Below are 14549 nucleotides of genomic sequence, written 5' to 3' on the forward strand. Positions count from 1 at the left end.
AGCCTTCAGCTGTTAATATAAATAAAGGTTATTCTAACTTTCCCGGTAAAGGTCTTCACTAGCAAATTGTTCATTAGGTAGATGGGTAAATCGGACAGAACCGAATTTAGGTACATTAACTTATTTGCGGTGCGTTCTCAGAATTTACTTATTTTCTGACACCCGAATGGCAGTTCCATTAGGCGTGCATGTGTGAAGTTGCTGTCGTGGTGCACAGAGGGCAGAACTCACTGGTGGCTCGCTCAGTGTACCCACAACACCCATAAATACCAGCGTTTCTGAAAAGCCTTCTGCATGTCTAGCTGTGTGGTTGGCAGTGTGAGAGATGCAAGCTGCAAACACTCCAGAATGAAAAAGCCACCCTTGAGGATACTGTGGTCCAGAAGGGCAGCGGTTATGAGGAGAAACTGAGAAAGGCCAAATTCAAAGGAGAGGCTTACATACTTTTAATTTCAATACACTCACAGCAGGTGTGTATGTGCATGTGTGTGTGTGTGTGCACGCGCGCTCACGTGTGGGGCATTTAGGCAGGCATAGAAGGCATAGAATGTATTAGAATATAAAGATTTTTTTTAACTACATAAGTGAAAATAAACTGAGCAGGCACAAGGAAAGCTCTCGGCTTTCCTGTTTGTCCAGGTCAGGGGCACACACATGTGAATGCATCCATGCTTTCGTTATCTGGAAGGACTGATGCTCAACCACAGAGACACGTGCAGGCCCGTACCAGACTGCAGAGGGTTCTTCAGGAACCCAGGAACCTTCTGGATTAGTCCTTTTATGTTCTTGCAAATTTCTGTATTTTCCTTCCCACAGTTGGTCACCCTAGAAACTCAGATTCCCTTCTCTTTGCCTAGTAGGCTTCCTGCAGCTTCATTGTTCCTTTGTTAGGACGATATATAAGTGTTCTAACCACCCCTCTGCAACACCACCCACCACCGTGTCCTCCCATGCATGTGCACAAGACATTAATAAGCACATTCTTATGAATATGTGAGTATGATGTCTGACAGTCTAAAGCATGAGGCTATGAACCCGAGATGGACAGAAGGAAACTTTTTACACTCCCCTCCCCCTGTCACGAGAAACTGATATGGAATTCAGAGATAAGATTAGGGGAGTTCAGTGACTCCGAGTGTTCTGCTCTGTCCTGTTGACTGCTCTCCCACACATAAGGCAGTCATTCCTACTTCGCCACCCCCGCCACAGACCCTTGGAGAGGAGGTGTAAGAAGCGGTCACATGGAATGTTTTAGGTGACAGAGAGACTATGAGGAGCATTCCTTCTCCTGTGTGGCTGCAGGTGCTGGTGGTTTCTTCCCAGCCTCCACACATTATTTTGATTTTTAGGATGTTTGAGGATGAATGTTTAGCACCCCCTAGACACTTCACGGGCTTGCCAGTTTGCATTGCATGACGTCACTCCCTCTCTAACTTCATTCTTTCCTGATCACTGTCTCCTGAGCAATCCCCACCTCACTCTGTCGTGCCGCGGACATTTCTGTAGCCTGTTTGAACACCAGTTTCTACTTTAACACGTTGAGAAGCTTGCTTCTTTCTGACAAAGGAAAAGTCCCAGGGTAAATGGCAGCTGAGGGAGCATTCAGTTCATTGATTCCTCAAATCGTGGCTCTTTCATGACCTGCTGCAGAAAGTACTGGGGATGCCTGTTAGAAATGCCCACATTTGCTGGGTTCAAAGCTTTGAAAGTGAATCCCAGCTCTGCGGGCTTCTATTCCACTTCTGATAATTCTTGCTCTTCCTGTAGCGAGATGAGTAGTTTAGCCTTAGCCCGTCTCAACTTGTATCTGCCTATTCAGCAAGATTTTTTTCTTTAAATAATTAGTTGAGGGGGAGAATTAACTCATTCTTTTTAATGTTTTAGCTGCAAAGTGAAATGCAGAGTGGAAGTGACTTGCTTCGGTTCACATCCACTTTTCATGCCCAACTTCCCTGCCTAATGTTGAGTTAATTGGAAATGATACTGCCCCAGCTAGGTGTCCAAGGAGAGGAACAACTGGACAGCGTTATCAACTCAGTCTGCCATGTTTTTAGGACTAGGGCAGCCCAGACTCAGAGTCCCAGCATGGCTGCCCATGAACTGTAACTACAATCACCAGATTCCTCCTGGCTTATCCCCAGGCTCTGGGTTCGAAAATAAATAACTTATTTTCTTTCTCTAAACTATGCCTAAAGCAAGAGGAAAACACTTGCGTTCATGTCTTTTCTTCTCTAGTATAGAGAGAAGTAAGCCGAACACAGTGTCAGCTGGACAGTTTTGTGTGTGTGTGTGTATGTGTGTGTGCATGTGTGTGTGATAAGATGCCTCAACAAATGGTACCAGTTTTAAAGAGTAGGAGGCTCAGTAAGAGGACCCCTCCCCAGAAGAGTTACCCAAACCAGCAGGCCCGAACTCAAAGATGCAGAGGGATGATTAGAAAACCTGTATATCATCTTAACAAATGAACAACGAAGCTGACTTTGGGCAAGTACCAGATGAAGATTTCAAGAGTTCTGACAAAAATGATCCAGGACTTGAAGGATGATACAAATTTAGTCAGACCCTAGAGAGGAATGTCAGCAAAATTGGTGAAAAAACAAGCAATATACAAAACCCAAATGGGACCGTTTGGTTCCATTAGTTTTAGGTCTATAACAATGTAGGTTGATAAGATGTTTCTACTACTCACTACATTCTATGCTCTGAGATTTAAAAAAAAAAAAAAAAACGCCAACAACTCCAGTCACCAATATCGGTTACAGCGATCACGACTGACTGTCTGTGTGATTCCACTATACAAACGAAGCAATTTTGTTTAGTCACACTAATGTCTAAAAGTGAAACAAGCAGCTTAGTGGAGAGAGGATCCTTTATACCTTTGTAATAAACCTGAAACTGGGTTGATTGTGAAGAGTTGTATAAGATCTGATTAAAGTTCCGATTGTTGCCCAAACATATGGGTGTTAAATACATACATTAGAAAGAATTACTCTTGCCTTGGGCTGTCTGTGCTCACGCCTCCACACAAAGAACTGCGTCTTGATGATCTCAATAAGTTACTAAACTGCCCTTAAAAACCTAATTTTGCGTGAAGGCCCGGAGCAAAGCCTTGGCAATATTAAGCTGCAGATTTTCCGTGGAACGGCATCTACTTATGTTGGACCCCGCGGCTGTAGGCATTCATTTGCTACGCATCATCAAACCAGCAAGCAGCCTTTCTGTCAGGCACATAGCAGCTGTTGAGCGAGAAACATAAAAAAAAAAAAAAAAACGGCGGGGATGGCTCAGTGCTCCCTGTTGGAGGACAGCCTTCCTGGTCCAGTTGTCAACTGCTGGTTCTGAAGGTGTGTTGAAGGGGGTAGGTAACACCAGGTACTTTCCATACACAAATTGAGATGTCTTCCTGAGCAGCATAGAAAGGCACAGCTGAGCTTCTGTGTTCTTCAAACCAATACTCACATCTAAGTCTCCCCTCAATACTTAAACCCTTCTTTTTCGAGTCCATAGAACAGAACACTGTCAATTTTTTATCACAGTGAGTTAGGAACTTAGGTAAAAACACAACTAAGTTTTTCAAATAAATTTTATATTCTTAATAAAAAACACTCTGCAAAACTGAATTTTTAAGTGGCAAATTATTGAAAAGCAATAAATCATCAATCCTGGAATAATACAACTTTTAAAAATACGCTTGTTTTAAATTGGTTACCTACATTGTAAGTAATCATTTGCGATGACCGGAGTCATTTCGACTATCATTTAAAGCTTATAGTTGGGAATATTTTATGAGCATTTGCTATTCACGGCTGGTATCTGACAGTAACGCAGTTATTTTCTCTGGAAAATGTTCAGCAACATGACATTTTTATGAATCAGGTCACGTATGTGGTTGTGTGCACATTTTTTGCACTTTCCCACAATTTGTTTTTGCTAAGTGAAGTTTTGCCATTCTTCATAAGTGGGACAGACTGAGGCAAGTAAAATGCAAATGTCAATATGTCCCAAAGTGTGACCACAGTTATTTGAAATAGATATGCTTCATACAGCCATATGAATGAAACTCTATAAGAAGGGAGAAATACTTGCTTGACCATTCCCCTGTTGAGCAAACTGGAAAATTCCAGTCTCTCAGGAGTTAGTGTTTCACCTTTCTTTCCTGGCATTGTCAGAGAGGAAAAAAAAAAAGTTCTCAAGTGTAAATGTCTTCTGTGACCTTCATCTTCTGCAGCCTTCATAGTGAACCCAGTTTGTTATTAAGCTTGCAATTTACATAAAAATCATTTAGGAGGGGAAATTGCTCACCGATTCCGGCTTCTCCGACAATCCAGGAGAGGCGAATGAAGAGCATGACTCCCCAGATGTTCAGCATGCATCTCACCTGTGGATGAAAGTGAGGATGGAAAGCGGTCCTGAGCCAAGCCCAGCCAACCCCCTTGGTAACTCTGGTGTCCATGACTAGCCGGTGAAGCCCATCGGGTCACCGGGCAGATGCTCTCCTTTGTAAGCAGAAGTTTTCTCACCAGCACGCCTTTCACCCATCCAAACTTCACAACCCCGGCTGTGTCTTCTTCCTTGTTTTCTGCTTGTTCATCTCCAGGCATTCCATCACCATTAGCAACCCTGTCGGCTGAGCCAGGGGCCACGGCCACATTCTGCATTTTTACAGAGGAAAAACAAAGCAAAACAGTAATGGTTCAGTCTCTGTCTCTGTCTCTCTCTGTCCCTGTCTCTCTCTCTGTCTCTCTGTCTCTCTGTCTCTCCCTCCCTCTCTCTCAATTTCTCTTAATGATTCAGCTTCTTAAAACTTTCAAAGCCAAATCAAAACAGTGGCCATAAAACTCTAGAAAAAAGAAGTATTTCAATAACTTCAGAAAATAATATTGTTATTGCTTCTTACCCTGGAAGCCAATGGGTCCCCATTATGTGCCATTTCCAACCACGGCTAAGGCTGTAGGATGGTAGGCAGAGCCTGGGCCATCCTGCCACTAACAGCACAAAAGTGGTCAAACTTAAATGAATATAAAATGCAAACGGATAAAAACAAGACAATGGACTCAAGGGAAGACAGAAGGCAAGGCCAGATGCGTCTTTTGTACCACGTGTTTGGAGGACCAGAGTGATCAGCTTCCTGGATGCAGCGAATTCTTTCCCTCTGCTTCATTTTGTTCAGTTACTTAAAGTGACCCCCCATCCAGTCTTCCCCTCTTTCTCAATCGCTGTTCCAATTGATTTTTAGATGAGAATACAATCTCTCCCCTAACTCTTTTCTCTGCCAGTACTTACTCTGTTCAAATAGTTTTTTAATAAACTACAACTTTGCTTAAAAATAAGTAATGGCAATAGACTGTTCAACCAAAGTCTTTAAGAGAGTAAACAGTAAAACCCAAAGAAGTGTTTTCTCTACACACACAAACAGAGCATTTCTGGCAGTCTACAGAAGGCTAAAGGCATGTGCGACTGCAAAACTATTCATCTCGTAATGGAACTTTCATTAATTTAACTTCTTTATTTATTTTATATGTATGAATGCTTACCCACCTGCACGTGTGCATACCATGTGTGTGTTTGATGTGTGCAGAGGCCAGAATGGACCTCAGATCCCTTAGAATTGGAGTTATGGATGGTTGTGAGCAACCATGTGGGTACAGAAAACAGAATTTACGTTCTCTGCAGAGGTAAACAAATGCCCTAAACAGCTAAGCTATCTCTCTAATCCCAAAAGGAAATTCCTTTTCTAAAACAATCTAATTTAATTTTTTGTTTTGTTCTCAGTACATCCCAACTGCAGTTTCCCCTCTCTTCACTCCTCCTCTTGGTTCCTTTCCCCTTCCACCTCCTCCCTTCCACAGATCCATTGCTCCTCTATTTCTTTTCAGAAAGAAGTAGGCCTCCCAAGGATATCAACCAAACACAGCATAACAAGATAAGTAAGACTAAGCACAAACCCTCACATCACAGCTGGATGAGACAACCCCGTAGGAGAAAAAGGGTCCTGGGAGCAGGCCAAAGAGTCAGAGATATTCCCACTCCAACCGTTATGAGTCCCACAAAACACCAAGCTGAAAAATCATAACATATATACAGGGGACCTAGTGCAGACCCGTGCAGGCTCCATGATTACCGTTTCAGTCTTCGTGAGCCCCTATGAGCCCTGCTTAGTTGATTCTGTAGGCCTTGTTCTCCTGGTAGCTCCACCCCTCTGGCTCCTACAATCCTTCCTTCCTGTCTTCTGCAAGATTCCTCAGTAGAAACAAAAAGAACTATACATAAATAATTTTGAAAAAATTAGTATATGATTTTATCTCTGTGGCCAGTTTTCAAAAACTTCCTTTTGAAAGATCTTTTTTTTTAATGATAGCCCTTGAATACAATGTGGAGAAAATGTGTTTATTTCAAATTAAGAATAGCTCTCATTCTCTAATTTTTCTTCTGCATATATCTGAATAAATTCAGGTATTTTATTTAGTCTTTGTTTTTTATCCATTTTTCATTGTTCCCTTTGTGCAGGGCACATGTAAAAAGGGAGAGAAAGAGAATGAATCTCAAGCCACGTCCTTTCTTCCCTCCCAACCTCATCCAAACATAAAATCATATCCGTTGCTACTTCATAACTGTAATCTTGTCACTGCTATGAATTATAATGTAAATATTTATGCTTTCTAACAGTCTCAGGTGACCCCTGTGATAAGGTCATTCGACCCCAAAAGGGGTTGCAATCCACAGATTGAGAACTCTCGTCTAGTTCATGCTAAGCCCATGCTTTGCTATTGGGTTTGTTCTCGGTCCCTAGCAGCTACTTTGAAAGGGGAAAAAAATCATCAGATGAAATAGCTTAGGCTTAGATATAGATAATCAAATTTTAAAATTCCTTTAGGAAATCGCATTACAGATATTTGTAATATAAATGTGTGTTGGCAGTCACAGTCCCTCACATTGGAGAAGGGACTGGAATCACAAGGAATTTTAGATTGTGCTTTACTTAGTTGGGTTTGTACAAAGTATTACCATTCAAATTTATAGTCATCATAAAGTATCAGGAAGCCTTTATATAAGTATTTTCCATGCTAAATTTTTAAAATCCAATGTGTATTTTTCATTGACAACACATCTTGACTTAGACTAGCCTCATTTCCAGCACTCAGTAGTCATGGGTCACGTATGGGCTAGCTAAACAGAGGCCCACACAGTATAATACATTTCTAATGAAAGCATCAGGTGCTTTTCACACACCAAGTAAAAGTGGTTTTCTTTTTATGACTTCTAGACACACAAGGCAGCTAACAGTCACCTGTAGCTTTTACTTTTATTTGTATGTGTTGTGTATCATGTGTCTGTGTTTCTGACGTGTGTGAATGAGCATATAGGATGTATGCGTTTGTGCTGTAAATGATATGTGTGCATGTGTGTTTGTGTTTGTATGAGTGCAGGCATGAATGTATTTGGTATGTGTGTGAAGGTCAGAGGACAACCACGATTGTCGGTCCTTGCCTTCCATCTTGATTGCAACAGGGTTTCTTGGCTGTTTGCTGATGTGTGTGCCAGGCTGAGTAGCCCCAGAGCTCCTGGAGAGGCAGTTTCCTGTTTCTACCTCTCTCTCTTGCCCTGTGTGTCCACACCAAGCAATGTTGCAAAAGTATTTTCCACATGGAGACATCTCCCAGCCACAGCTTTTACTTCCCATGACTAAAACGTACGGTCTTTAAAAGCATAGGAGTTACGGGTGTGCTAATAAGATTGTTTGGTTAGAGAATTCACTTCTTCAATATAGTTCAAGAAGCCACCTTTATAATTACCAGTATTAGCTACCATTAGTTAATCGCCATTCCGTGGCTGGGGGTCATGTGAGCAAACCATAGCCACTTGTCTTTTTGGATGTGGTTTTGGGAATAAAACCTATGCTTTCTGGTAAAACCTGATGAGGAAACTCTAGGAGATTGCCGTGCTGTTGATGAACTCCAGTGATGACGCTGGCCCTTAGATTTGGAGAATGAGCGCAATAACAACTGAAAATAACAATAAGCCAAGCAAAAAACCACCCTCAAAACAATAAGGCAGGATAAAAAATAAATTGCATATTTAAAATTATCCATCAAAAGAAGCTTTTTTATTTCCTGGTGGATGCTAATCCTGTTCACAGTTTCATGGTTTTCGATTTTGTCACTTCGACTGTGGAGCATGATAAAAAAAGAACTTGATGGGGGAGGGGGAGGGAAATGGGAGGCGGTGGCGGGGAGAAGGCAGAAATCTGTAATAAATAAATTAATTAATTAATTAAAAAAAAAAGAACAGTCTACAGTCAGGGCAGGTAAACCACCAGACATGGAAGTTAGTACAGCAATAATTTCCTAAACTGTTCAAAAGCAAAGTCAATGTCTCTTTTCATAGACAAATGGAACTTGCTAATGTTTTGAAGTTTTAAGTACATTTATATCAAGGACTTGGAGCCAGTGACCTCAAATGTATATTTCCTTCTGTGACTAATGTTTAACAGTAAATTTACAAGGACGATGCCGTTTTCTTGGCTCACTATAATATGGGAGCAAAAGGGCTCTGTATCTTGTAAACTACACGTGAAGTCTAATTTTGTCATAAAATTAATCCAGGGCACATCCTACAGCAAGCTACTCTTTGCTTTCTTAAGAAGTTAAAAATGAGAACACACCCAAGATTTTTTTTTTTAAAAAAAATATTATTTAGAAGTAGTTAAAGGCAAAATCACCTTTTATGTGGTCAAGCAAACCTTGGTTTCACACTTCGATAAATGCTTTCTTTGTATGCCAGAAGAACAGCAAATTCAATGTCTCATTCGAATACTGAACATGACTTGAGAGGAGGCTCGTGGGCACCTCAAGGGTTCTAAGCTCTGCCTACGGGGCTCACGGACATCTGGATGCTGCCGGCCCATGTGTCAAAGACGAAAAGCTTTGTGATGACGTCTTGCCTGTAGCTGTTTCTTCTTTTTGTCACAATCTGAATTAATTTTCCTGTTTACACTCTGTTTCCCTAAATGATGATCCTTAACTGTTCATAAATGCATTTTTAACTTTCTGGAATGACCATCCATTCCTCAAGATTTCTGCTTGTATATTGCAGATTCAGCGCAGAGAAAAATAAAGTGCATTTAAAGAGAAAGGAAGGCAATTTTGGACAAGTCTTTCCTCTCCCAATACTGAAAAATGAATGGAGCTCCAATCACATGCGTTCTGAGGGGAACTGGAAACAATGCTTTCTATGAAGTACAATCCTCCTCAGACGCCAAGTGATCACTGTGCCTTCTTTGATGTCGAGAAATCGCCAAGGTCGACGGTGTGGGGAAGAGAGCAGAGCCCAGAACAATGTAAAAGCCTTGGTCTTATTCCATCTGTTCAAAAACTGACACGCCAATCCACAAAGCTTTCCAATGTGCTGTGTCAAAGGCAGTGCCAGCATTCTGCGTGGCCCTTCAGATGGCATACTGAGAAACCAGCGCTTTTGAGTTTATCCTCTAACTTCAAGACCTTCATAAACTAGGCCTTTAGAACTTACTCATAATCTACCTTTCTCTTTCTAATGTCTGTCCTAAGAGCAGCTTTTCTTCTGCTCCACTGCAGCCCGTTAACAGCGCTAGGGACTGCACAGATAGTTTCGTACATTCTGGGCAAGTGCGCCCATAATGAGCCATATCATTTGTTTGCTTAATCTTGTTTTAAAATCGAACTTTAATTCTGAGAGAGGGTCTTACAAAGTTGCCCTAACTGACTTTGATCTCATTCTGCAATGAAGACATTAAGGGCCCTGAACCCTTAATTCTCTACCCTCATTTTACCTATTAGGCCAATCTTTGTCAAGTCATTTTCTGACTTGGAAATCAGGTTCTAGGCATAGCTGGGATTGCTGGCCTGAACTACCTACCAGGCCCTGCTTCTAGGTTCTTCTTAATGAGGTCTAAGGTATTACTTTTCTTCATTGTAAATTGTGGGAATGGATGAAATTTTAATATTGAAGGGGGCAGCTTTACAAGTTATGTGTAGCGTACAGGACTTGGTGGGGTAGAATTTTATGTCTTTTTCCGGACAGTTTTGGTTCTTTTTACTTCTTCAGACAATTGGAAGCTCCACGTATTGTTTAACTCCTCTTTCTGCTCCCTCCACAGCTTGGGATCACCATGCCCTCCTGTTAGTCTGCTGTTTCTTTTCTCTCCCCCTTTCCTATTCCTGGCCATTCTCCCCTACCCCCTCATTTAGAGAAGGAAACAGACAAGCAGCTTACCTAAAATATCAAATGACCTTCCTTAAAAGAATCTCCATGGGAACTGATTAATGTATCTGAATAGCCACAATATTATTATTATTATTATTATTATTATTATTATTATTATTATTGCACCAGGTAGCTCAGAGAAAGCCTAAAGTTGGCAGATCATCACAGATACAGCACAGAGGACAGAGGAGAAGGCTCGTGGGGAGTGGGGTAGAAGAGAACAAAGTGGGAGCATGGAATTTCCCTCTGGAAGTCCTAGTATGGAGTTGGGCCCCTGACAGCCCAGAGAGTAAATTTTGGAGATGTCTTTCCTCTGGGAAGAAGGTGAGAAGAAAGTAAGAAAAGAGCCAGTGCCTTTTCCAGAACCATCCTGACAGAACCCATCCTGAGTGGGGGGTAGGGATGATTGGAGACTATAACTTTTTTCCCCTTTCCTTCTTTCCTTCCTTCCTTTCTTTCAAGACCAAGTTTTTCTGTGCAGCCCTGGTGGTCCAGAAACTCACTCTGTAGACCAGGCTGACTACAAACTGTCTCCAGAGTGCTGAGCTGGTCTGAACCACCACGCCTAGCCTGTTTAACGTTTCAGAACCAGAATGAATAAATAAATGATTATGGAATGAACTGTTCATGCTCTGTTTTCTTGGAAGCTTGGGCGTGAGTAAATAAACTATATTAGAATATATAATATCCAATTCCCTTCCTAGATTGTAACCATATTCCACAAAGTGATATTCAGGGGTTGGGAGATGGCTCAGTGGCAAGGCACTTGCTGGGAAGTGTGAGGGCCTGAGTTTGAATCTCTGCACTCATGTAAATGGCCTGGGATGGTGTCTGTCCCACCTGTAATTTCAGCACCGAGGAAGCAGAGACAGGAGATCTCCAGCGGAAGCTAGCTAAGCTACCTGAGTCGTCAGACTCTGGGTTCTAGGAAGAGAATTGGACCATGTCCAACACCAGCCGCAGACTTCCACATACACCTGCATACACGAGTACAAGTGCATGCAAACTGGCACACATGCAAACAGGCACACATGCAAACAGGCACACATGCAAACAGGCACACATGCAAACAGGCACACATGCAGAGTGCCACGCAAACCAAACCAAAAACCAGTGACGTTCATTACAAACTGCCAGAAAGGCAGGAGGATAGTCTGTCAACAAATATCGGAGGAAGTCACAGAAGAAATCGAAGCTTCTAAATGATGTACACAGCTTTAGAGTCTTCCAGGGACTTTGAACCCCTTGTGCATTCTTTAAATAGGAAGTCTGGCCACTGTGCTTCTGAGCTTAAATCTAAAAGAGCCAATAGCCTCGGGCAAAGGTATGAAGAAGAGAAACACAAGGCTGAATCTTATGTATTTCTGCTCTTTCCTTAAAGAATAGGAAAGGTTGTGGGCTGAAAGCTAAGGCTCCATATATGCGCATGTGCCATGCTGAAGTGGCCTGCAGGGTAGACGAGTCCGAGGCCCCATCACCTCTGCACCACAGGGTGGCTGCCACAAATGAACTATGAAAGCACAGCGGTTTGTTTAAGAATGGCCGTGGAGTTGTTAGCACTAAGGTGGAAGCAGCTTAGAATTCAGGGCGGCATGTTCAGCCGTTTGGGACTTGAGGAACCTTATTACACACACCATAGGAAACATTGCCTCACTTTCCGAGTTCAGTCTGCACTTCTCTCCCAAGTCAGCAGCCATTTGTGAAGCACCTGGACCTTTTCTGTTTCTTGGGAACTAGAGACAGCTGTGTAAGGAAGACGGCTGGCACGCACCAGCCCTCTCCATTGGAGCACCGAGTGTACAGTGTTCTTACCTCGAGGGAATGCTGGGGAAGGACACTTACTGTGCCCTTCAAGCTTACCTTGGCCAGCTGCTCGTGGATCTCTAGAAGGCTGGGCCGATTGACCTTGGGCCCGCTCACGCTGCCCGTGTTGCGGTAGTACTCAATCTTGGGGACAGCGTCCATGGTGTTGTGGCCAAAGGTTTGTAGGTAATACGTGTTTGTGTGAGAGTCATAGGCGTGAAAGGTGGTGTCTGTTTTAGCAGCGTCTCCGTTTTGGATGAAATTGTCATAGCTCTCCTGATTCCCAGGCCGAAAGCTGATTCTCAGTCTGTTTTGGGCTTCGTCTCCGAACGAGGTCTCTTCGTAATGTGGGGGGTCCGTGCTGTCGCTCATGGCGGCGCCGCTGCCACGGCCCTCGTTTACGACATGGACTTGAAAACGGCTGGCACCAGTGGGCACTGAGCTGGAAGGGGTGTTCACTGACATCTCCTAGAATCTACTTTGGAACTATCTATTTTAGGTATTTTTTTTTTAACTCTATGTCTTTCTGCTTCAAAACAGACAAGAATGTGTTTGCAGGATGGAGGGCTCAGCTTTGGCCCTGGATGACCCAATAATTAGATTCCTGCTGGATCGTTGGTGTATTGTCTCCCATTTAATCTTCAGAATGATCTTCAACGCTGTTATTAAGAAAGAAAATTCAATTTGTTCCAGGCGATGCATGCAAACCTATTTAAGAAGGGCTATGGTTTAAGGTGCACTTAACTTCCATAAGATACACAACTTTAAATTTGTTTCACTAAAAATGACCTGTTCAGGAATCCTTGCTACCTGAGCGACGAAATCCTAACAAATAACCAGGGACTGGTTTCTGCAAACAGAACTTCCGATGAAGTCACTAGCATGTGACTGTTTGTCCTGTTTGCTTGGAAGTCACTGGGGCTTTTAGAAAGCTTACTAGCAATCAGGGATAGTCGGAGCCTTCACGGACCGGCTAAATGCCGAGACTGCAAAGTCTTTTACCTTGATAGCATTATACACTGGCTGATACACGAAACAGGAAACCCGAAAATGCTGAAAAGTGTGTGTTTGTTACAAAAATCCATACATGGTCAATGATAAATGTGCCTCAGAAACAAGTAAAAAGTTACATTTCAGAATGAAAATTTTTAAAAATGAAGTCGGCAAAGATGATTGCGAAATTTCAGAATTTTTAGTAGCCTTTGAAGCGCTTCGCTTACTCGCGTATTTGTGCTTTTTATAAATGCCATTAAGGAAGCCTTACGAAATGAGTGCTTGGGATATGAAAATAAATTAGAGCTCTCACTAAAGGCTTACAGTCTACTTGCTCCTTTTAATGAAATATTTTGTGAGTTCAATAAGCCACACAATAATTTCCATAATTCTACAGTGATGTGCCAAAGTTAAATACTGTCTCTAGAGTGATATTTCTTTGCAGATACCTTAAATTTTGATTTTTTTTCAAAGAAAGGTAGAAAAAATGAGAACGATATAAACAAAAACTCTCAAGCTGTGCTTTAAGAGATTTCTCTGAATTAAGAAAAAAAAACCACCCACATATAACTTAAACTCATAAATAACCTTTCCTGGTGAAATGACCAGCGAATCCCATATCCCTTAGCTTTGTAGACCATTTAACACTGCACAGTCCCGGACATCTCCAGCCCAGTCCTCAGGGTCTGCTTTTTGCCATGTTTTCCAGGGAAGATCTTGCTCAGCCCACATGCTTACCTTCCCATCCGGCAGCCACCTTCTGAGGAGTGCAGGCCACTTCAGCATGGCACATGCGCATATATGGAGCCTTAGCTTTCAGCCCACAACCTTAGGCTTCTCCTCATTGGTTAAAAACTTTTTGAAAGAGATGACTTTTCAGTCATTGGCCTGGAGTGCTGGGAGAAGTCCTGCCAGTCACTAGCCCTGGGGAACCGTGAGTACCACATCAACTAGTAACTCGTAGTAAATCATTAATCCTTTTAGACAGTAAAAAAAATAAAGCTTCTTTAATTCACAGATTGCTCAACAGCAAATCCTTCAAAAATATTGCTTCAGTTGTTTGGTACTAGATGAATTTAGTCCCACGGTCTGCCTTTCTTTCTCTGTCTGTGTCTCTTTCTCTATCTCTCCATCTGTCCATCTCTGTCTGTCTCTGTCTCTATCTCTCCATCTGTCTATCTCTGTCTGTCTCTGTCTCTATATGTCTCTGCTTCTCTATCTCTGTCTCTGTCTCTCTCTGTGTCTGTCTCTGTCTCTCTCTCTCTCTGTCTGTCTCTGTCTCTATCTCTCTTTCCTGCCATAAGAATTGAACCCAGGACCTCACATATGCTAAGTAAGCACTCTACCACTGAGCCTCCCAGCCCATTTCTAGATGTTTATTGTGAGGCAGGTTCTAGCTCATTGTCTAGGCTGGCCCAGAGTTCACTCTGTCCTCTGGGCATCCTCTTGCCTCAGCTTCCCAAGTAGCTGGAAGCAGGCCTTTGCCACCAGGCCTAGCTCATCATCTTGTTTTT

General features: G+C 42.4%; 1 protein-coding gene across 3 annotated transcripts in view; it reads right to left on the reverse strand.

Moving 5' to 3' along the window:
* Window positions 1-12610, reverse strand: part of Slc12a1 (solute carrier family 12 member 1) — an 82338-nt gene extending 69728 nt beyond the window's left edge. For all 3 annotated transcript variants that reach the window (XM_057780467.1, XM_057780469.1, XM_057780470.1), the window contains exons 1-3: window positions 12100-12610; window positions 4521-4652; window positions 4303-4378 (exon numbers count right to left, since the gene is read on the reverse strand). In XM_057780467.1, coding sequence (XP_057636450.1) covers window positions 4303-4378; window positions 4521-4652; window positions 12100-12507 — 616 coding nt within the window. In that variant the 5' untranslated portion in view covers window positions 12508-12610. The remainder of the gene's footprint in view (window positions 1-4302; window positions 4379-4520; window positions 4653-12099) is intronic.
* Window positions 12611-14549: the final 1939 nt, after the last annotated feature.

The sequence above is a fragment of the Chionomys nivalis genome, chromosome 9 (assembly GCF_950005125.1).
Source record: "Chionomys nivalis chromosome 9, mChiNiv1.1, whole genome shotgun sequence".
In the NCBI taxonomy this organism is placed as follows: Eukaryota; Metazoa; Chordata; class Mammalia; order Rodentia; family Cricetidae; genus Chionomys; species Chionomys nivalis.